Source organism: Oncorhynchus tshawytscha, unplaced genomic scaffold, assembly GCF_018296145.1.
Source record: "Oncorhynchus tshawytscha isolate Ot180627B unplaced genomic scaffold, Otsh_v2.0 Un_contig_4627_pilon_pilon, whole genome shotgun sequence".
NCBI lineage: Eukaryota > Metazoa > Chordata > Actinopteri > Salmoniformes > Salmonidae > Oncorhynchus > Oncorhynchus tshawytscha.
In genome coordinates, this window is record NW_024609630.1 from 112501 (window position 1) to 137500 (window position 25000).

At 46.5% G+C, this 25000-nt stretch overlaps 1 protein-coding gene across 1 annotated transcript in view; it reads right to left on the reverse strand.

Annotated features, from left to right (window-relative positions):
* LOC121845336 (glutamate receptor-interacting protein 1-like) overlaps nucleotides 1-25000 on the reverse strand; it is a 248869-nt gene that overhangs the window by 99801 nt on the left and 124068 nt on the right. Inside the window, 3 exon segments of the mRNA XM_042316481.1 lie at nucleotides 3657-3815; nucleotides 11211-11380; nucleotides 13135-13282. Coding sequence (XP_042172415.1) covers nucleotides 3657-3815; nucleotides 11211-11380; nucleotides 13135-13282 — 477 coding nt within the window.

Below are 25000 nucleotides of genomic sequence, written 5' to 3' on the forward strand. Positions count from 1 at the left end.
GGAGAGCCCTTTCTGGTGCCTCCACAATCCAGCATCCCTCCCTGGCCAAGTGGACTGACAGGACTGTATCAGCACTGTGCACCTTGCTTTAATGCCCTAGATGAGGTTATATATACAACACTCAGCTCAGTGACTTTCAGGGACAATGGAGAGATGGAGAGAACCAGAGAGAGAGATGGAGGGGGAGAGATTGGAGAGAGAGAGAGAGAGAAAGAGAAAGATGGAGAGAGCCAGAGATAGATGGAGAAAGCCAGAGAAAGAGAGAGAAGGAGAGAACCGGAGTGAGCGATGGAGAATTCCCAGAGAGAGTGATGGAGAGAGCGAGAGAAAGAGTGATGGAGAATACCGGAGAGAGCGATGAAGAAAGCCAGAGAGAGGGAGAACACTGGAGAGAGATGGAGAGAGCCAGAAGAGGACTTTAGTTCTGCTCTATTTTCCTTCAGCCCAGGAAACCAGATGAGAGACAGAAAATATCACTTCAAACCAAAACAAATCTGAGCTCAACAGAAATAAATATATGAAAGGATCAAAGATGAAGGAGCAGAAGAGGAGGAGGAGGAGGAGGAGGAGGAGGAGGGGAGAGGAGGAGGAGGGAGGAGGGAGGAGGAGGAGGAGGGAGAGGAGGAGGTGGAGGGAGGGGAGGAGGAGGAGGAGAGGAGGAGGAGGGGAGGAGGAGGTGGAGGAGGAGGAGGTGGAGGTGGAGGGGAGAGGAGGAGGAGGAGGAGGAGAGGAGGAGGAGGAGGGAGGAGGAGGAGGAGGAGGAGGAGGAGAGGAGGAGGAGGAGGAGGGAGGAGGAGGAGGAGGAGAGGAGGAGGGAGGAGGAGGAGGAGGAGGTGGAGGAGGAGGAGGAGGAGGAGGGTGGGAGGAGGAGGGGAGAGGAGGAGGAGGAGGAGGAGGAGAGGAGGAGGAGGAGGAGGGAGAGGAGGAGGAGGAGGGAGGAGGAGGAGGAGGGGAGGAGGAGGAGGAGGAGGAGGAGGGGAGAGGGAGGAGGTGGAGGAGAGGGAGGAGGAGGAGGGGAGGAGGAGGTGGAGGGGAGGAGGAGGAGGAGGGGAGGAGGGAGGAGGAGGAGGAGGAGGTGGAGGGGAGGAGGAGGAGGAGGAGAGGAGGAGAGGAGGAGGAGGAGGAGGGGAGGAGGAGGAGGAGGAGGGGAGGGAGGTGGAGGGGAGGAGGAGGTGGAGGGGAGGAGGTGGAGGGAGAGGAGGAGGTGGAGGGGAGGAGGAGGAGGAGGAGGAGGGAGAGGGAGGAGGTGGAGGAGGAGGAGGAGGAGGGAGGAGGGAGGAGGAGGAGGAGGAGGAGGAGGGGAGGAGGGAGGAGGAGGAGAGGAGGAGGAGGGAGGAGGAGGAGGAGGGAGGAGGAGGAGGAGGGGAGGAGAGGAGGAGGAGGAGGAGGAGGAGGAGGAGGGGAGGAGGAGGAGGAGAGGAGGAGGAGGGGGAGGAGGAGGAGGTGGAGGGGAGGAGGAGGAGGAGGAGGAGGAGGAGGGAGGAGGAGGAGGAGGGAGGAGGAGAGGTGGGAGGAGGAGGAGGAGGGAGAGGGAGGAGGAGGTGGAGGGGAGGAGGAGGAGGAGGTGGAGGGAGAGGAGGAGGAGGAGGAGGAGGGGAGGAGGAGGAGGAGGAGGAGGAGGAGGGAGGAGGAGGAGGGGAGGAGGAGGAGGAGGGAGGAGGTGGAGGAGGAGGGAGGGAGGAGGAGGAGGAGGAGGGGAGGAGGAGGAGGAGGGGAGGGAGGGAGAGGAGGAGGAGGGAGGAGGAGGAGGAGAGGAGGAGGAGGAGGTGGAGGGAGGAGGAGGTGGAGGAGGAGGGAGAGGAGGAGGTGGAGGGAGGAGGAGGAGGGGAGGAGGAGGAGGAGAGGGAGGAGGAGGAGGAGGAGGAGGAGGAGGAGGAGGAGGTGGAGGGAGGAGGAGGAGGAGGGAGGAGGAGGAGGTGGAGGGAGAGGAGGAGGAGGAGGAGGAGGAGGGAGGAGGAGGAGGAGGGGAGGAGGAGGAGGAGGGAGAGGAGGAGGTGGAGGGAGAGGAGGAGGTGGAGGGAGAGGAGGAGGAGGAGAGGGAGGAGGAGGGAGGAGGAGGAGGCGGAGGGAGAGGAGGAGGTGGAGGGAGGAGGGAGGAGGAGGAGGAGGAGGGAGAGGAGGAGGAGGGGGAGGAGGAGGAGGAGGGAGAGGAGGAGGAGGAGGGAGGGAGAGGAGGAGGGAGAGGAGGAGGAGGAGGAGGGAGGGGAGGAGGAGGAGGGAGAGGAGGAGGAGGAGGGAGAGGAGGAGGTGGAGGGAGAGGAGGAGGAGGGAGGAGGAGGAGGAGGAGGGAGAGGGAGGGAGGTGGAGGGGAGGAGGGAGGAGGAGGAGGAGGAGGAGGAGGAGGAGGGAGGAGGAGGAGGAGGAGGAGGGGAGAGGAGGAGGAGGGAGAGGAGGAGGGGAGGGAGGAGGAGGAGGTGGAGGAGGAGGGGAGGAGGAGGAGGAGGGAGGGAGAGGAGGAGGAGGAGGGAGAGGGAGGAGGAGAGGAGGAGGAGGAGGGGAGGGGAGGAGGAGGAGGAGGAGAGGAGGAGGAGGAGGAGGAGGGAGGGAGAGGAGGAGGAGGAGGAGGAGGAGGGAGAGGGAGGGAGGAGGAGGAGGAGGAGGGGAGGAGGAGGAGGTGGAGGGGAGGAGGAGGAGAAGGGAGAGGAGGAGGAGGGAGGGAGAGGAGAAGGGAGAGGAGGAGGAGGAGGGAAAGGAGGAGGAGGTGGAGGGAGAGGGAGGAGGAGAAGGGAGAGGAGGAGGTGGAGAGGAGGAGAGGGAGAGGAGGAGGAGGAGGGAGGAGGAGGAGGAGGAGGGAGAGGAGGAGGTGGAGGGAGAGGAGGAGGGGAGGAGGAGGGAGAGGAGGAGGGAGGAGGAGGAGGAGGAGGGAGAGGAGGAGGTGGAGGAGGAGGGAGAGGAGGGGGTTGAGGAGAAGGGAGAGGAGGGAGAGAAGGAGGAGACAGAGGAGGGAGAGGAGGAGGTGGAGGGAGAAGAGGAGGGAGAGGAGGAGGGGGAAGGAGGAGGGAGGAGGAGGAGGAGGAGGGAGAGGAGAAGGGAGAGGAGGAGGAAGAGGAGGGAGATGAGGAGGAGGAAGGAGGAGGATGAGGAGGATGGAGAGGAGGCGGAGGAGGGAGAGGAGGAGGGAGAGGAGGAGGAGGAAGGAGGAGGGAGAGGAGGAGGGAGAGGAGGAGGTAGGGGGAGAGGAGGAGGAGGAGGAAGAATGAGAGGAGAGGAGGAAGAGTAAAAGGAGAAGGAGGAGGAGGTGGAAGAGGAACAAGGAGCAGGGCTAGGAGGAGTAGGACATAGAAGACCAGAGAAACAAGAGGACTAGGAGGAGTAGGACATAGAAGACCAGAGAAACAAGAGGACTAGGAGGAGAAAGACATAGAAGACCAGAGAAACAAGAGGACTAGGAGGAGAAAGACATAGAAGACCAGAGAAACAAGAGGACTAGGAGGAGAAAGACATAGAAGACCAGAGAAACAAGAGGACTAGGAGGAGAAAGACATAGAAGACCAGAGAAACAAGAGGACTAGGAGGAGAAAGACATAGAAGACCAGAGAAAGAAGAGGACCAGGGAAGAGGACTAGGGAAGAGGACCAGGGAAGAGGACCAGGGAAGAGGACCAGGGAAGAGGACCAGGGAAGAGGACCAGGGAAGAGGAGAATCAGGAACTTTACGGGGGTTGTTGGGAGAGGTTTTGTGGTGCTTGGAGGCCTGGTGTCTCTGCGACTGGTCAGGATGGTAGGTGTTATAGTGCTGGTAGGGGAGGAAGTTGCTGTTGTTGTTGGCTGAGGAGGACTCCCAGGGAAGGGTCCGCGTGCTTCTCTGCACCTTGACTGATCACAAACAGAGAGAAGCACCACAGGGGATAAAGAGGGGGAACAAGGTGATTGAAACAAGGGTAAAACATGGGTTGGGGGGGGGGTAAATACATCAAGGTAAATGTGTCCAATCCATCAGCGGTTTTCAGGAGGATATAAAATATCATTTGATTGGGACACAGGGGGCACAGACGTCAGGTTAAATCAAGGTGCCCAGTCGTCCTATTGCCTTTTCATGGAGGCTTCTAGAAGGGATCAGTTAAACAATAACTGACTCTTAACACAGTTAGAGTACATGGTGAATTAGTCTTATTGTCTGGCAGGACATCATCATTTCTAAATGAATTACAACACGTCAAAACGCCATCCTATACCTTTTATAGTGCATTCATTTGGACCAGGGACCAAAGTTGATTTATTTTTACCTTATTTAAACTAGGCAAGTCAGTTAAGAACAAATTCTTATTTTCAATGAGGGCCTAGGAACAGTGGGTTAACTGCCTGTTCAGGGGCAGAACGACAGATTTGTACCTTGTCAGCTCGGGGATTTGAACTTGCAACCTTTACGGTTACTAGTCCAACGCTCTAACCACTAGACTACCTGCCACCCCCACATATGACCTAGAGACAAACACATACTAGGCTACCTGCCTCTAACCACTAGGCTACCTGCCTCTAACCACTAGGCTACCTGTCTCTAACCACTAGGCTACCTGTCTCTAACCACTAGGCTACCTGTCTCTAACCACTAGGCTACCTGCCTCTAACCACTAGGCTACCTGTCTCTAACCACTAGGCTACCTGCCTCTAACCACTAGGCTACCTGTCTCTAACCACTAGACTACCTGTCTCTAACCACTAGGCTACCTGCCTCTAACCACTAGGCTACCTGCCTCTAACCACCAGGCTACCTGAGACAAACCACTAGGCTACCTGCCTCTAACCACTAGGCTACCTGCCTCTAACCACTAGGCTACCTGTCTCTAACCACTAGGCTACCTGCCTCTCTAACCACTAGGCTACCTGCCTCTAACCACTAGGCTACCTGCCTCTAACCTAGGCCACCTGCCTTTAACCACTAGGCCGCCTGCCTCTAACCACTAGGCTACCTGCCTCTAACCACTAGGCTACCTGCCTCTAACCACTAGGCTACCTGCCTCTAACCACTAGGCTACCTGCCCTTTAACCACTAGGCTACCTGTCTCTAACCACTAGGCTACCTGCCTCTAACCACTAGGCTACCTGCCTCTAACCACTAGGCTACCTGTCTCTAACCACTAGGCTACCTGCCTCTAACCAGTAGGCCACCTGTCTCTAACCACTAGGCCACCTGTCGCCCCAAGTAGTGCACTACAGAGGGAATATGTTGCCATTTGGGACACAAACAGTGATTGCTATTGGAATCGCTGTTACTGTCAAGCTTTGTTCACATTTGTTCACATTTGTTCACATTTTTTTGTATATTTGATTCAAATCTGTTATTTTTCCGACAGTCTGAACAGCCTAAAAGCACATCTGATATTTCAAATCTGATTCCTGGCCATGCGACATGTGTCTGAACGGTCAAATCTGATTTATTTTCCCTCAAGTGGTTTTTAGACTGCTATTTGGCATTGTGATAGGGAGCACGACCACCAATCAGCCTAATCCACCGCACACACACACACACACACGTGTCATTACTATGATGACATGCGTGTGACCGTGTCAGCGTGCACTGCGCCCGGCCTGCCACAGGAGTCGCCAGGTGTATCCTCCAACACATTGGTGCGGCAGGCTTCCGGGTTAAGAGTGGATAATGTGGATAATATCACACAAAAGGACATTGAAAATGACAACGTCGATTCTCCCCATTATCACAGATGGCTTAGTGTGATTGGCTGCTTGGCTTGTCTGTCATGTATGTCATCCTATCAGGGGGAAACTGGATTCTGATCCACCCCCATAGCCCCGCTCCAGAATACACTAGTATCTTATCGCATCAGATAACACCAGACAGAGAAAACATTGGATTTCCCCAGAAATCTACACACCTTTTCCCAAAGAACCGTTATTATTGTCATAAACTTTAGATAAATGTCTCAGTGGGTAACTGTTATCGTGGAGCAGTGTGAGAGAAGCCTGTGTTATAATCCTCAGATCCAACAGGAACCCTGGGCTGTGTCCAAATGGCACCCTATTCCCTATATAGTACACTACTTTAGACCAGAGGCCTATTCCCTATATAGTACACTACTTTAGACCAGAGGCCTATTCCCTATATAGTACACTACTTTAGACCAGAGGTCTATTCCCTATATAGTACACTACTTTAGACCAGAGGCCTATTCCCTATATAGTGCACTACTTTAGACCAGAGGCCTATTCCCTATATAGTGCACTACTTTAGACCAGAGGCCTATTCCCTATATAGTACACTACTTTAGACCAGAACCCTATTCCCTATATAGTGCACTACTTTAGACCAGGACCCTATTCCCTATATAGTGCACTACTTTAGACCAGAACCCTATTCCCTATATAGTGCACTACTTTAGACCAGAGCCCTATTCAAATCAAATCAAATGTATTTATATAGCCCTTCGTACATCAGCTGATATCTCAAAGTGCTGTACAGAAACCCAGCCTAAAACCCCAAACAGCAAGCAATGCAGGTGTAGTACACTACTTTAGACCAGAACCCTATTCCCTATATAGTGCACTACTTTAGACCAGGGCCCTATTCCCTATATAGTGCACTACTTTAGACCAGAACCCTATTCCCTATATAGTGCACTACTTTAGACCAGAGGCCTATTCCCTATATAGTGCACTACTTTAGACCAGAACCCTATTCCCTATATAGTGCACTACTTTAGACCAGAGGCCTATTCCCTATATAGTGCACTACTTTAGACCAGAACCCTATTCCTTATATAGTACACTACTTTAGACCAGAACCCTATTCCCTATATAGTGCACTACTTTAGACCAGAGGCCTATTCCCTATATAGTGCACTACTTTAGACCAGAACCCTATTCCCTATATAGTGCACTACTTTAGACCAGAGGCCTATTCCTTATATAGTACACTACTTTAGACCAGAGGCCTATTCCCTATATAGTGCACTACTTTAGACCAGAACCCTATTCCTTATATAGTACACTACTTTAGACCAGAGGCCTATTCCCTATATAGTGCACTACTTTAGATGCATTACTATGTAGGTAATGGGGTTACCATGTGGGATGTAGTGCTGGTCTCCAAATCCCCCAGGTACATGATACTGATCAACCAAGCTTCATTCTGCTCCTAGAAATGTCACTCTGAGATTTAAACCTACAGATTATGGAACAGAGCAGTAGTGGTTGGATAATCCATGTGTGTGTGTGTGTGTGTGTGTCTGTGTGTGTGTGTGTGTGTGTGTGTGTGTGTGTGTGCATGTGTGTGTGTGTGTGTGTTTTTTGAGCATGTGTGTGTGTGTGTGTGTGTGTGTGTGTGCATGTGTGTGTGTGTGTGTGTGTGTGTGTGTGTGTGTGTGTGTGTGTGTGTGTGTGAGTGTGTGTGTGTGAGCATGCATGTGTGTGAGCATGTGTGTGTGTGTGTGTGAGTGTGTGTGTGTGTGTGTGTGTGTGTGTGTGTGTGTGTGAGTGTGTGTGTGGGCGTGTGTGTGTGTGTGCGTGTGCGTGTGTGTGTGCGTGTGTGTGTGTGTTTAATCTCCTCTCCTCTATTCTATTCATTCTCTGGTATTAAAGGACAGTTGAAACAACTAAATGTGTCTCTGTCTGTTCACCTGTCTATAAAAATCACTTTTACTACTCTCAGCTCCAATGAAAACCTGAGCAGCAGATATAGTATTACTACCTGATTACTAGACTAGTAGATATAGTATTACTCTCTGATTAGTCATTACTAGACTAGTAGATATAGTATTACTGTCTGATTAGTCATTACTAGACTAGTAGATATAGTATTACTACCTGATTACTAGACTAGTAGATATAGTATTACTATCTGATTAGTCATTACTAGACTAGTAGATATAGTATTACTACCTGGTTAGTCATTACTAGACTAGTAGATATAGTATTACTACCTGGTTAGTCATTACAAGACTAGTAGATATAGTATTACTCTCTGATTAGTCATTACTAGACTAGTAGATATAGTATTACTATCTGATTAGTCATTACTAGACTAGTAGATATAGTATTACTACCTGATTACTAGACTAGTAGATATAGTATTACTTCCTGGTTAGTCATTACTAGACTAGTAGATATAGTATTACTACCTGATTACTAGACTAGTAGATATAGTATTACTACCTGGTTAGTCATTACTAGACTAGTAGATATAGTATTACTACCTGGTTAGTGAATACTAGACTAGTAGATATAGTATTACTACCTGGTTAGTCATTACTAGACTAGTAGATATAGTATTACTACCTGATTACTAGACTAGTGGATATAGTATTACTACCTGGTTAGTCATTACTAGACTAGTATATATAGTATTACTACCTGATTAGTCATTACTAGACTAGTAAATATAGTATTACTACCTGATTACTAGACTAGTAGATATAGTATTGCTACCTAATTACTAGACTAGTAGATATAGTATTACTACCTGGTTAGTCATTACTAGACTAGTAGATATAGTATTACTACCTGATTAGTCATTACTAGACTAGTAGATATAGTATTACTACCTGATTACTAGACTAGTAGATAGAGTATTACTACCTGATTACTAGACTAGTAGATATAGTATTACTATCTGATTAGTCATTACTAGACTAGTAGATATAGTATTACTACCTGGTTAGTCATTACAAGACTAGTAGATATAGTATTACTATCTGATTAGTCATTACTAGACTAGTAGATATAGTATTACTACCTGGTTAGTCATTACTAGACTAGTAGATATAGTATTACTACCTGATTAGTCATTACTAGACTAGTAGATATAGTATTACTACCTGGTTAGTCATTACTAGACTAGTAGATATAGTATTACTACCTGATTAGTCATTACTAGACTAGTAGATATAGTATTACTACCTGGTTAGTCATTACTAGACTAGTAGATATAGTATTACTACCTGGTTAGTCATTACTAGACTAGTAGATATAGTATTACTACCTGGTTAGTCATTACTAGACTAGTAGATATAGTATTACTACCTGATTACTAGACTAGTAGATATAGTATTACTACCTGGTTACTAGACTAGTAGATATAGTATTACTACCTGGTTAGTCATTACTAGACTAGTAGATATAGTATTACTACCTGGTTAGTCATTACTAGACTAGTAGATATAGTATTACTACCTGATTACTAGACTAGTAGATATAGTATTACTACCTGATTACTAGACTAGTAGATATAGTATTACTACCTGATTAGTCATTACTAGACTAGTAGATATAGTATTACTACCTGATTACTAGACTAGTAGATATAGTATTGCTACCTAATTACTAGACTAGTATATATAGTATTACTACCTGGTTAGTCATTACTAGACTAGTAGATATAGTATTACTACCTGGTTAGTCATTACTAGACTAGTAGATATAGTATTACTACCTGATTACTAGACTAGTAGATATATTATTACTACCTGATTACTAGACTAGTAGATATAGTATTACTACCTGGTTAGTCATTACTAGACTAGTAGATATAGTATCACTACCTGGTTAGTCATTACTAGACTAGTAGATATATTATTACTACCTGATTACTAGACTAGTAGATATAGTATTACTACCTGATTACTAGACTAGTAGATATAGTATTACTACCTGGTTAGTCATTACTAGACTAGTAGATATAGTATTACTACCTGGTTAGTCATTACTAGACTAGTAGATATAGTATTACTAGACTAGTAGATATAGTATTACTACCTGGTTGTCATTACTAGACTAGTAGATATAGTATTACTAGATTACTAGACTAGTAGATATATATTACTATTTACTAGACTAGTAGATATAGTATTACTATTACTAGACTAGTAGATATAGTATTACTACCTGGTTAGTCATTACTAGACTAGTAGATATAGTATTACTACCTGATTACTAGACTAGTAGATATAGTATTACTACCTGATTACTAGACTAGTAGATATAGTATTACTACCTGATTACTAGACTAGTAGATATAGTATTACTACCTGGTTAGTCATTACTAGACTAGTAGATATAGTATTACTACCTGGTTACTAGACTAGTAGATATAGTATTACTACCTGGTTAGTCATTACTAGACTAGTAGATATAGTATTACTACCTGGTTAGTCTTACTAGACTAGTAGATATAGTATTACTACCTGGTTAGTCTTACTAGACTAGTAGATATAGTATTACTACCTGGTTAGTCTTACTAGACTAGTAGATATAGTATTACTACCTGGTTAGTCTTACTAGACTAGTAGATATAGTATTACTACCTGGTTAGTCTTACTAGACTAGTAGATATAGTATTACTACCTGGTTAGTCTTACTAGACTAGTAGATATAGTATTACTACCTGGTTAGTCTTACTAGACTAGTAGATATAGTATTACTACCTGGTTAGTCTTACTAGACTAGTAGATATAGTATTACTACCTGGTTAGTCTTACTAGACTAGTAGATATAGTATTACTACCTGGTTAGTCTTACTAGACTAGTAGATATAGTATTACTACCTGGTTAGTCTTACTAGACTAGTAGATATAGTATTACTACCTGGTTAGTCTTACTAGACTAGTAGATATAGTATTACTACCTGATTACTAGACTAGTAGATATAGTATTACTACCTGGTTAGTCATTACTAGACTCTCTCACACATGCAGTACATATTACAGAAGCTCTTCAGTAAAAACAACCCAGAGGCCTTAGGTGTGTTCATCAGTTCTGTGTTCGGGGCCCTTGAGGTTCAGTCTGGTCTGGTGGTGGGGTTAGGGGTCAGGGGTTAGGGATAGGGTCAGTACCGTGTTCAGGGCCAGTCTGGTCTGGTGGTGGGGTTAGGGGTCAGGGTTAGGGTCAATACCGTGTTCGGGGCCCTTGAGGCCCAGTCTGGTCTGGTGGTGGGGTTAGGGGTCAGGGGTTAGGGATAGCGTCAGCACTGTGTTCAGGGCCCTTGAGGGCCAGTCTGGTCTGGTGGTGGGGTTAGGGGTCAGGGGTTAGGGATAGGGTCAGTACCGTGTTCAGGGCCCTTGAGGGCCAGTCTGGTCTGGTGGTGGGGTTAGGGGTCAGGGTTAGGGTCAATTCCGTGTTCGGGGCCCTTGAGGGCCAGTCTGGTCTGGTGGTGGGGTTAGGGGTCATGGGTTAGGGATAGGGTCAGTACCGTGTTCAGGACCCTTGAGGGCCGGTCTGGTGGTGGGGTTAGGGGTCATGGGTTAGGGATAGGGTCAGTACCGTGTTCAGGACCCTTGAGGGCCAGCCTGGTCTGGTGGTGGGGCAGGATCTCCATCTTGACGTGTTCACAGGCGCTGGCGAGCAGCTGGGTGGCCTCGGCCAAGGTACAGTACTCCATACTGGTACCGTCCACAGACAGGATGTGGTCACCCGCATGCAGCGCCCCGCACCTACAGAGAGATGACATCACTTCTTGTTAGAACAGACATTTTTTAGGGGGCATTCTAAAATAGTCCTTATATAGGGCCCAATTCAGACTTGAGGTAAGTAGACTTAAATCAACATGTTTTTTTTAAAATACTTAATTCCATGTTAAGTCAATTTATCTCAAGTCTGAATAGGGCCTACGGTACATATAGGAAATATTGGGCAATTTGAGGTGCAGATTTCTAATTCCAATCCCATCCCCTGTTGACTCAGACTTGGAGATATGTGAGTGAGTGAGTGAGTGAGTGAGTGAGTGAGTGAGTGAGTGAGTGAGTGAGTGAGTGAGTGAGTGAGTGAGAGAGAGGAAGATGAGGTGGGTGGAGATCTATCCAGCCATATCCTGTTTACTTAGTCTTCTCACATCCACAAAGTAGTCAACAAGAGCCTAACGGAGGGCTTTGGGCAAATCTCTTAAGTCTTCAGAGGCTAGAGAACCATCTTATTTTAGTCCGTGAGTGAAGGAAGCAAACTTCTCTCCTTCCAAAGAGGTTGATAAAGAATATATTCTGCCCACTCAGTAATCTGATTAGTCTATTAGTAACAGTCGTTAAGGTAAAACTACCTTAACAACCACTCAGTAATCTGATTAGTCTATCAGTAACAGTCGTTAAGGTAAAACTACCTAAACAACCACTCAGTAATCTGATTAGTCTATCAGTAACAGTCGTTAAGGTAAAACTACCTAAACAAACCACTCAGTAATCTGATTAGTCTATCGGTGACAGTGGTTAAAACAACCAGGTTTAGCTGGGTGGAGCTATATTAATACTGAGTCAGGACTTCTCCAATCCATGACTTAGAAGCAACCACTCAGTAATCTGATTCGTCTATCGGTGACCAACCAGGTTTAGCTGGGTGGAGCTATATTAATACTGAGTCAGGACTTCTCCAATCCATGACTTAGAAGCAACCACTCAGTAATCTGATTCGTCTATCGGTGACCAACCAGGTTTAGCTGGGTGGAGCTATATTAATACTGAGTCAACCCGGAGGAAGGAGAAAGGCTTGTTATCCTCCCTGAATGTTTTAATAAGTAGAGCCGCCGGAGGCTAGAGGACTGTCTTATTATAGTCAGCGAGTGAAGGACGTAAACTTCTCTCCTTCCTCCTCATAAAGACTGTAACTTTATCCCAAATGGCACCCTATTCCCTACATCGTGCACTACTTTTAATCAGAGGCCTATGGGTCCTAGGGCACTACATAGGGTATAGAGTGCCATTAGGGAAACACTCAGCATTGTGCTTCTCTGTTGTTATTCCAGGCCGCCCCACTAGCGTCAGACCACATATGACTTATTGGATTTCTATAATTAGCCACTAAGCGTTTATACATTTCAAACTATCAAACGTCTGAAAGGCAAAGACAGCGGCTACAAGCTTCCACCTGCACATCCATTTGTTTTCTCTCTTCTCTCTGTTTCTTCCTCTGAATCGATTCCTGTCAGGAAGCAATAGAGGCTCTGCAGGAGCCCCACAGATAAGTCATCAAATAAAAAGCACCTCTCTCTCTCTCTCTCTCTCTCTCTCTCTCTCTCTCTCTCTTTCTCTCTCTCTCTCTCTCTCTCTCTCTCTCTCTCTCTCTCTCTCTCTCTCTCTCCATCTCTCTCTCTCTCTCCTCTCTCTCTCTCTCCCTCTCCCTCCCTCTCTCTATGTCTACAGTGTGGCCGTGTCTGTAGGGACAGGACATATATTTGGCTGGCCCAGCAGGGTTTAGTTACCTGTCTGCGATGCTTGCGGGCTTGACCTTGTCTATGATGATGACCTGCTTGTTGCAGTACATGGAGGTGTTGAGGGCCAGGCCCAGACTGGACCCCAGGGACTTGGCTACCTCAACCAGCAGAGGCCCTGAAGCTGTGGCTATGGAGTCTGGAGGAGAGGAGACAGGTAGGAGGGAGAGAGGGAGTGGGCAGACAGATAGAGAGAGAGAGAGAGAGAGAGAGAGAGAGAGAGAGGGAGACAGAGAGAGAGACAGAGAGAGAGAGACAGAGAGAGAGAGAGAGAGAGAGGGAGACAGAGAGAGCCAGATTGGGAGAGAGAGGGAGCGAGATTGGGAGAGAGAGAGGGAGAGGGAGAGGGAGAGAGAGAGAGACAGAGAGAAAGAGAGAGAGGGAGAGAGAGAGAGACAGAGAGAAAGAGAGAGACAGAGAGAGAGAGAGAGAGAGAGTGAGAGAACATGGGTTAGTCAGTCTGTTGTCAGTTTGTCATGCTGATGGAAACACCACAGTCTCTAACATATCAATATTCTGCAACACCTTAAAGGGTGACACTGCACTCAACAATCACACATTGCACACGCTCACACCATCCCATCAACTAGAAAGGGATTTCACCCTACAGCCACAATAACCAGAAACCTCTGTCACTGTGCTGTAAATGGACCATGTTGACCTCTGGACCATGTTGACCTCTGGACCATGTTGACCTCTGGACCATGTTGACCTCTGGACCATGTTGACCTACGGACCATGTTGACCTCTGGACCATGTTGACCTCTGGACCATGTTGACCTATGGACCATGTTGACCTATGGACCATGTTGACCTCTGGACCATGTTGACCTGACCTATGGACCATGTTGACCTACGGACCATGTTGACCTATGGACCATGACCATGACCTCTGACCATGTTGACGGACCTCTGGACCATGTTGACCTTGGACCTGACCCTGGACCATGGACCATGTTGACCTATGGACCATGTTGACCCTACGGACCATGTTGACCTACGGACCATGTTGACCTACGGACCACGTTGACCTATGGACCATGTTGACCTATGGACCATGTTGACCTACGGACCATGTTGACCTATGGACCACGTTGACCTATGGACCACGTTGACCTATGGACCATGTTGACCTATGAACCACGTTGACCTCTGGACCAAGTTGACCTCTGGACCATGTTGACCTATGAACCACGTTGACCTATGGACCACGTTGACCTATGGACCAGGTTGACCTATGGAACTAGGTGACCATTAAGGAGCCCCAATGGAGAAACCACTAACCAGGATCCCTGTAGGTTCTGATGAAACTGGGCGACCATTAAGGAGCCCTAATGGAGAAACCACTAACCAGGATCCCTGTAGGTTCTGATGAAACTGGGCGACCATTAAGGAGCCCTAATGGAGAAACCACTAACCAGGATCCGTGTAGGTTCTGATGAAACTGGGCGACCATTAAGGAGCCCTAATGGAGAAACCACTAACCAGGATCCGTGTAGGTTCTGATGAAACTGGGCGACCATTAAGGAGCCCTAATGGAGAAACCACTAACCAGGATTCCTGTAGGTTCTGATGAAACTGGGCGACCATTAAGGAGCCCTAATGGCTTCCACTCTGCTCCTTCGTACAGTTACACAACATGTGGAATAATGAAACTGTGGTGCAGGCAGGGGAGTGGGGGTTTAGACAGAGGCAGCCCCCTGTTGTGAAAGGTAACAGCTACAGTATCAGTATTCACAGACAGGGAAACACTGAAACATGAACCTAAACACAACCACAAGAACCTAAACACAACCACAAGAACCTAAACACAACCAAGAACCTAAACACAACCACAAGAACCTAAACACAACCACAAGAACCTAAACACAACCACAAGAACCTAAACACAACCACAAGAACCTAAACACAACCACAAGAACCTAAACACAACCACAAGAACCTAAACACAACCACAACAGATCCCCCAATGTCTTTCAAAGCTTTCACTTCACATACAGCATCCAGATGTACAAAACATCTGAAGAACTATGAACGTCCAACTGCCTGTGTGTTTTAGTGATTTCACTCCACAGAGCAGACCCGGCTAGGATAAACTAACTAAATGGGTAGTTGAAATGAGCCAGGGGGAACCATTTTTGGGGGGTTTCGTGCAAATGGAATTATATTAAATTCTGCTTACATCACGCTCTACCACAAAAAAACCCCACATAACATTGAAATGCAGAGACTCTGAGATCACTGGGTGCTTTTGAAGTGACAGGTTGCTGTGACATCTGTATTCGTGTAACACAGGTTCCTTCGTCCCGTCGTAAAGGACACAGATTCAGCAGGAGACAGGCAGGAAGAAGGTGCAAATTAGGATTTATTTACAGAGCGCTGGTGTATCAAGGAAAGATGGTGATATTTACAAATATATATACAAAGATCTGACTTCAAAATGTCAGCACGAAAAAGAAAAACCCATACCCAACAGCTGGGGTGTACCAGGCTCAGATACAGCCTCCCCTTAGTTACCCAACAGCTGGGGTGTACCAGGCTCAGATACAGCCTCCCCTTAGTTACCCAACAGCTGGGGTGTACCAGGCTCAGATACAGCCTCCCCTTAGTTACCCAACAGCTGGGGTGTACCAGGCTCAGATACAGCCTCCCCTTAGTTACCCAACAGCTGGGGTGTACCAGGCTCAGATACAGCCTCCCCTTAGTTACCCAACAGCTGGGGTGTACCAGGCTCAGATACAGCCTCCCCTTAGTTACCCAACAGCTGGGGTGTACCAGGCTCAGATACAGCCTCCCCTTAGTTACCCAACAGCTGGGGTGTACCAGGCTCAGATACAGCCTCCCCTTAGTTACCCAACAGCTGGGGTGTACCAGGCTCAGATACAGCCTCCCCTTAGTTACCCAACAGCTGGGGTGTACCAGGCTCAGATACAGCCTCCCCTTAGTTACCCAACAGCTGGGGTGTACCAGGCTCAGATACAGCCTCCCCTTAGTTACCCAACAGCTGGGGTGTACCAGGCTCAGATACAGCCTCCCCTTAGTTACCCAACAGCTGGGGTGTACCAGGCTCAGATACAGCCTCCCCTTAGTTACCCAACAGCTGGGGTGTACCAGGCTCAGATACAGCCTCCCCTTAGTTACCCAACAGCTGGGGTGTACCAGGCTCAGATACAGCCTCCCCTTAGTTACCCAACAGCTGGGGTGTACCAGGCTCAGATACAGCCTCCCTTAGTTACCCAACAGCTGGGGTGTACCAGGCTCAGATACAGCCTCCCCTTAGTTACCCAACAGCTGGGGTGTACCAGGCTCAGATACAGCCTCCCCTTAGTTACCCAACAGCTGGGGTGTACCAGGCTCAGATACAGCCTCCCCTTAGTTACCCAACAGCTGGGGTGTACCAGGCTCAGATACAGCCTCCCTTAGTTACCCAACAGCTGGGGTGTACCAGGCTCAGATACAGCCTCCCCTTAGTTACCCAACAGCTGGGGTGTACCAGGCTCAGATACAGCCTCCCCTTAGTTACCCAACAGCTGGGGTGTACCAGGCTCAGATACAGCCTCCCCTTAGTTACCCAACAGCTGGGGTGTACCAGGCTCAGATACAGCCTCCCCTTAGTTACCCAACAGCTGGGGTGTACCAGGCTCAGATACAGCCTCCCCTTAGTTACCCAACAGCTGGGGTGTACCAGGCTCAGATACAGCCTCCCCTTAGTTACCCAACAGCTGGGGTGTACCAGGCTCAGATACAGCCTCCCCTTAGTTACCCAACAGCTGGGGTGTACCAGGCTCAGATACAGCCTCCCCTTGAGTTCACTTATTCTGGTCTCTACACCACTCACCCCTCCCCTTATTCAACAGCTCTCTACACCACTCAGATACCCTACCCCTATTCTGGTTACCCAACAGCTCTACCAGGCCCCTCACCTTATTACCCAACAGCTGGGTGTAGGCCTGGTCTCTACAGCCCCTCCCCTTATTCCGGTCTCTACACCCCTCACCCCTCCCCTTATTCTGGTCTCTACACCACCACCCCTCCCCTTATTCCGGTCTCTACACCACACCCCTCCCCTTATTCTGGTCTCTACACCCCTCCCCTAATTCTGGTCTCTACACCCCTCCCCTTATTCTGGTCTCTACACCCTCACCCCTCCCCTATTCTGGTCTCTACACCCCTCCCCTTATTCTGGTCCCTACATCCCTCCCCTTATTCTGGTCTCTACACCCCTCCCCTTATTCTGGTCTCTACACCCCTCCCCTTATTCTGGTCTCTACACCCCTCCCCCTATCCTGGTCTCCCTCCCCTTATTCTGGTCTCTACACCACTCCCCTTATTCTGGTCTCTACACCCCTCACCCCTCCCCTTATTCTGGTCTCTACACCACTCCCCTTATTCTGGTCTCTACACCCCTCCCCTTATTCTGGTGTCTACATGTTCAATGATGCTTGAGACACGACATACCAAGAGTGTGCAAATCTTTCATCAAGGCAAAGGGTGGCTACTTTGAAGAATATAAAATCTAAATATATTTTGATTTGCTGAACACTTTTTCGGTTCCTAAATGATTCCATATGTGTTATTATGTGTTTTGTGTGTTTTATGTGTTATATGTGTTATTTTGTTGAGGTCTTCACTGTTGTTCTACAATGTAGAAAATAGTCAAATCCCTTGAATGAGTAGGTGTGTCCAAACCTTTTACTGGTACTGTACTGTCACACACACACTGAGCACACACACCCTTCCTATCTTTCTATACAATCCACACGCTCAACAAAACAAACTTGCCTCTCAGAAGGGATGTTAATATAATACAAGCAGTAGGAAAACCCACAAGGATTAAGGCAATTATTCTCTCTCTCTCTCTCTCTCTCTCTCTCTCTCTCTCTCTCTCTCTCTCTCTCTCTCTCGTCAGAGTGCATGCTGGGAGTGAGTTGTCAAGTAGGAGTGATTGTGAGAGCGAATGGAATTTCTTTTCACTCTATCGGGTTTTGGTATGTATATATATATTATTGATTAGTTTAGTTGTTTTAAGGGTATTTTGTTTAAACTATCACTAAGCACGTATAGGGGTGGTGGGATCTTTGCTTTGAGGTTGGTTTTCGCGAGGGCACAACCAGCGGGTGGGGCTGGTTGCTATGGCCACTCGCGGAAATGAAGAGTTTGAAAAACTTAGTCGGAGGCATGGAGTAAAGATTCCTGCTGCGGCCGGGTGTTCAGTGGAAGAATGTAGCTTGGCTGTGGGTGCTATCATTGGGTATGATAGCATCAAATCAGCCTCAAGGATGAATAGCGCTGTAGTGATATTCTTAGATTCAATTGAAAAGGTGAATAAAATAGTTGAGAGGGGTGTTGTGTTGCGGGAGACACAGACGCCGGTATTTCCGCTTATGAATCCGGCGAAGAAAGTTATGCTTTCTAACGTGCCACCATTTGTTAGAGATGAAGTGTTAGAGCGAGGGTTATCTCGTCATGGTCAAATAGTATCTACAATAAAGAAGGTTCTTTTTGGATGTAAATCTCCGTTGTTGAAACATGTCGTGTCTCATAGGAGGCAAGTGCATATGATTTTAAAAAAGGAAGGAGATGAACTGAATTTAGCGTTTAGTTTTAAGATTGATGGATTTGATTATGTCTTCTATGCATCTACTGAATCAATGAAATGTTTTGGATGTGGAAGAGAGGGGCATTTGGTGCGTAGTTGTCCCGAGAATGAGCGCGCTGAGCCTGGTAGTAGCTTTAGTGCGGGTGCAATTAACGCAACACCGCGAAGGGATGAAAATAATATGGGTGCAGGGGAAGAGAGAAGGTGGGCAGATGTGGTTGGAAAAGTAGGAGAGGAAGGCAGTGTGAATACGGGGGCAATTGTGGTAGATCAGAACAAAGAGGGAGGGGAAACAGTAGGTGAGATTGCGACTGCCGTCGCTGAGGTGGTGCTGGAAAATGAAATTGGAAGTCAAGAGGAGATTGAAATAACGGAAAAGGAAGCGGATGTTTTCAAAATACCGAGGAGTAAAAGGAAGAATTTAAGGGGTGGTGAAGGGTCTAATTCTAAGAGAAAGGTAGAGAGTGATAAATCAGCTGAAGATGAACAAGTTGTAGAGATGGTGGAGTTTTCTTCTGGGGAGGATAGCGAGAGTGAGTCATCTGACGTGTCACAACAATATAGTGAGATAAATGGGGTGGAAGGGAGGTATGGGATCGAGAGGATACGTCAATTTCTGAAGTTGACAAAAGGGAAGAAATATATGCAGGATTACAATGTAACAGATTTTTTCCCTGAATGTGAATTGTTTATTGAATCAGCAAAGTTTCTGATGTCAAAAATTACAGGGGGAAGTTTGAAAAGCCCTGAAATTGCTAGACTCAAGAAAGTGGTCATGAGAGTTCAGTTGCAGTCTTAACTCTGTAAAGAGATGTGGTGGCTGGATCTTCCTCTGTATATTTTTTTTATCCATGAGCAGTTTTAAGATCTCTTCTTTAAACGTAAATGGGGCAAGAGATGTTAAAAAAAGAGCCATGGTGTATGAGTTAATTAGGGGAAAGGGAAGTGACATCATTTTTCTACAAGAAACTCATAGTAATTTGGAAAATGAAGTTAACAGGAGTGGGGGGGACAGTGGTGTGTAGTCATAAAAACTCAAAAAGTGGGGGTGTGGTTATCTTGTTCTCAAAAGGGTTTTTGCCTTTGTCATATGAGGTTGAAGAGATCGTTGAGGGGACGTTATTAAAAGTTAGAGCAAGGTATGAAAACATCACTATGTGTCTGATAAATGTATATGCCCCAGTGGTGACAGTTGAGAGGGTATGTTTTTTAGAGACATTATCAAATACCATTGAGAAATGTAACAAAGAAGATTATTTGTTTATTGCTGGGGATTTTAACTGCACAGTTAGTGATTTAGATAGAAATCACCAAGAACCTCATATAGCCTCAAGGACGTTTTTAAAACGCCTTATTGTAACAAATGAATTGTGTGATATTTGGTGGAGTCAACATGGAGGAACAAGGCAGTACACCTGGGCGCATGTGAGAGAGAACATCATCTCTATGGCCAGGTTAGATAGGTTTTATGTTTTTGAGCATCAATCTCAGGTCTGTAAATCAAGTGTGATAACTCCAGTGGGATTTTCTGATCATTGTTTAATAACAGAGGTGGTGTTCATTAACGATGTAAAAACCAAAAGCACATACTGGCATTTTAATATAACTTTATTGAGTGATGCTCACTTCAGGAACTGTTTCAGTTTTTTTTGGGAGAGGTGGAGGTCTCAAAAGGCCAGTTTTGTATCCATTCAACAGTGGTGGGATATAGGGAAAATCCAGATTCAACAATTTTGTAATCAATACACGAGGAATGTCACCAAGATATCACCAGTTCAATGAAAGCCCTAGAGATTGAAATAGTGGAACTCATGATGTTGGTTGAGACCACAGGAGATCGAGGCTATACTAAGGCCCTCAAGGGGAGAAAAGCTGCATTGGCAGACCTGCTGGGTATCAGAGCACAGGGGGCACTGGTGAGAAGTAAGTTTCAGGGAATATCTGAAATGGATGCCTCATCCAAATTTTTCTTTGGTTTGGAGAAAAAGAATGGACAAAGAAAAATGATTCATTGTCTCAAATCAGCTGGACAAGAGCTCACTAGCCCTAGTGAAATTAGAAAGAGGGCAGTAGAGTTCTATGCTGAGCTCTACAAGTGTGAGTACAAAGAGGACAAAACAGTGACACAGCAGTTCTTTGATGGGCTCCCAAAGGTGGCTGCAGAAGCTCAGGTTGAGCTTGAGCAACCATTATCTTTGCAGGATTTATACACTGCATTAAAAGGCATGGAAAATGGAAGGGCACCAGGCATTGATGGGCTTCCCGTTGACTTTTTAAGTCTTTTTGGGCTAGAAGTAGTTAATGATAGTTTAACCGGAGGGTTACTACCAATAAGCTGCAGAAGGGCTGTCCTCACCCTACTGCCCAAAAAGGGTGACCCAAGGGAGGTGAAGAACTGGAGGCCGGTGGCTTTATTGTGCACTGATTATAAGATATTGTCAAAGGCTTTGTCCAACAGGCTGAGGGAGGTGATGGGGCAAATCATACATACGGATCAGTCCTACTGTGTTCCTGGCAGGCAGATAGGGGATAACATTTCTCTGATTCGTGATTTTTTGGACGTCTCTAGGGCTATTGGGTTGGATGCTGGTCTAATTTCAATTGATCAGGAAAAGGCATTTGACCGAGTTGAACATCAATATTTATGGCACACGTTTGAGGCGTTTTGGGTTCAGCTCTGGTTTTATTGCCATGATAAAGGTGATATATGGTGACATTGAAAGTGTATTGAAAGTTAACGGTGGTTTGAGTGCTCCTTTTAAAGTGTGTAGAGGTATTAGGCAGGGATGTTCTTTGTCAGGGATGTTATATGCCATTGCTATAGAGCCACTACTAAATAGCATTAGAAGTCGTATTGCAGGGGTGTGCCTTTCAGAGGATATTCCTCCTATTCGTCTCTCAGCCTATGCTGATGATGTAGTTGTGCTAGTGAAAAATCAAGCGGAGGTGGATAGCTTGAGTCTAATGGTTGATCGTTTTAGGGGAATATTCTCTGCAAAGGTAAATTGGGAAAAGAGTTGTGCTTTACAGATTGGAGAATGGTCTGGAGGGATCATGGCTTTGCCAGGGGGGCTAGAATGGTGTAAGGGAGGTTTTAAGTATCTTGGAGTGTACCTAGGAGATGAGGGGACTATGGAAAAAAAATGGAGTGGGGTGGTTAAAATGGTGGAAGGGAGGATGAGGAGATGGCGTTGGTTATTATCTCGTATGTCATATAGGGGGCACACTATTATAGTTAACAATGTGATTGCCTCTGCACTGTGGCATTGGTTGTCAGTTTTAGAACCACCATCTGGCCTTCTGGCTAAGATACAGGCAATTATTGTGGATTTCTTTTGGGATAAATATCACTGGGTTCCACAAAGTGTTTTGTATTTGTCAAAAGAGGAGGGGGGACAAGGTCTTGTACATCTTGCTAGTAGGGCTGCTGCTTTCCGGTTTCAGTTTATTCAAAGGTTGCTTTATGGACCGGAAAATGTGGTGTGGAGAGGGGAGGTCTTATATTACAACGGGTTGGAGGATTAGGTTTAAAGAAGGCTTTATTTCTGGTTGATAGTAGCCAGATGTCTAGGGAGGGAGTACCTCTGTTTTACAGAGGACTTCTCAGAGTGTGGAGCATAATGAAGGTGTCTAGACGAACTTCAGCGGAGTCAGTGCATTGGCTGTTGGAGGAACCTCTGGTGTATGGGGCAAGACTGGATTGTACAACTGCAGCTGTTCCACATTTCTCCAAGATTCTGGTGAAGGGGAAAATCATCACCTTAAGACAGTTAATGGCCATGGCTGGGCCCGCATTAATGGATGGAAGACGGGTGGCAGAACATTTGGGGATGAGGTCGGAAAGGATTGTCGGACAAATGCTGGCGAGCTGTAGGAAGGCTCTGTCAGCGGAAGAATGGGGTATGCTTAGTAGCCACAAGAAGAAGGTGCAAGATGAAGACGTCTCATTTCCAAAACTAGGGATTACACCAAATATCCCAGAGTCAGAAAGAAAGGCGTTATTGCTGGATTTGAGAGGGTTGGAGGAGGTGGGTTTGGATGAGGTGAATGGGAAGGACTTGTATAGGGGGTGTGTCAAGGTGTTGAATAAAATAAATTGAAAAATAGAAAAGACACTCCATGGAGGGTAAAATTGGGCATTGATGACAAGGTAAAGCCAGCATGGAGAGCACTGTACAAGCCACCGTTACAAAAGGGTACTGGTGATATGCAATGGAGGGTTTTACATGGCATCATTGCAGTTAATGCTTTTGTATCTGTTATTAACTCAGATGTTAGAGATGGATGTCCTTTTTGCAATATAAGAGAAACCATTTTTCACTGTTTTATGGAGTGTGAGAGGATAAAACCTCTATTGGAAATGCTGGAATCTTTGTTTAAAGCTGTTGGGGAATTTTTCAATAACACTGTTTTTATTTTGGGGTTTCAATATAGTAAACAACAGAAAAGAAAATGTCAACTGTTAAATTTTATTTTGGGACAAGCTAAGATGTCAATTTTTCTGAATAGGAAACATAAGATAGAAACGGGATATGGGCAGGATGTAAGATGTGTTTTTAAAGGATTAGTGAAAGCAAGAATAAAAGTAGATTTTGAGTTCTTTTCACCTGTAAAAGATCTCCTATTATTTGAGGAGAAGTATGAAGGAGCGCTTTGTTTTGTAGAGGAGGGGAAATTATTTTTTGCTGATGAAATAAGTTGAATGTATATGTTATGTATTTATTTTTGTTTAGGAATTACATTTGTTGTTTCATTTCTGAAAAGGCAGTGTGTCATTTTTTATTTATACACTTGAGTAAAAAATAAAGGTTTTATAAAAACTCAAAAACTCTCTCTCTGTCTCTCTCTCTGTCTCTCTCTCTGTCTCCCCCCCCCCTCTCTCTCTCTGTCTCTCTCTGTCTCTTTCTGCCTCTCTCTCTCTCTGTCAATTCAATTCAATTCAAGGGCTTTATTGACATGGGAAACATGTGTTAACATTGCCAAAGCAAGTGAGGTAGATTATATGTAAAGTGAATATATCAAGTGAAAAACAATACAATTAACAGTAAACATCACACATACAGAAGTTTCAAAACAATAAAGACATTACAAATGTCATATTATATATATATACAGTGTTTTAACAATGTACAAATGGCTAAAGGACACAAGATAAAATAAAAAATATAAAAAAATCCTCTCCTCCTGTCTCTCTCTCTCTCTGAACAGAGGTGTTGTTGATGCAGCTAACCTGTATTCCCCCACAGGCTTCTCTCTCTCCCCTCCTACACTATTACTTATCCTCCTTGTATCCTCTTCCATCCTCTCTCTCCCTCTACCCCTCTCTCTCTCTCCCTCTCCCTCCCTCTTCCCCTCTCCCTCTCTCCCTCTCTCCCTCACCCTCCCTCCCTCTACTCTCCCCTTTCCCCATCACCATTCATCCAAGCAACAATCCCCATGTAACCATACCTCCCCCTGTCTCCCCTACATATCTATATGCCCCTGTCCTCCCTGTATTTTCTACACATATCATTCCTTCGTCTTCTCCTGTCTGTTCCTGCCCATGCTAAGAGCTATCGGATGAAAAATTAATGGGCTCACATTATTGATGCAGCCTGGAGATTGTTTCATTCATGGTGATAAAACACTACCTTCCATCCCTCTACCTCTCCTTTCCTCCAGTCCTGTCCCCCATCCCTCTACCCCCATCTCTCTACTTCTCCTCTCCTCCATCTCTCTACATCTCCTCTCCTCCAGTCCTCTCCTCCATCTCTCTACCTCTCCTCTCCTCCATCCCTCTACCCCCATCTCTCTACCTCTCCTCTCCTCCAGTCCTCTCCTCCATCTCTCTACCTCTCCTCTCCTCCATCTCTCTACCTCTCCTCTCCTCCATCTCTCTACCTCTCCCTCTAGTCCTCTCCTCCATCTCTCTACCTCTCCTCTCCTCCATCCCTCTACCTCTCCTCTCTTCCAGTCCTCTCCTCCATCCCTCTACCTCACCTCTCCTCCATCTCTCTACCTCCCTCTCCTCCAGTCCTCTCCTCCATCTCTCTACCTCTCCTCTCCTCCAGTCCTCTCCTCCATCCCTCCATCTCTCTACCTCTCCTGTCCTCCAGTCCTCTCCTCCATCTCTACCTCTCCTCTCCTCCATCCCTCCATCTCTCTACCTCTCCTGTCCTCCAGTCCTCTCCTCCATCTCTACCTCTCCTCTCCTCCATCCCTCCATCTCTCTACCTCTCCTCTCCTCCATCCCTCCATCTCTCTACCTCTCCTCCTCTC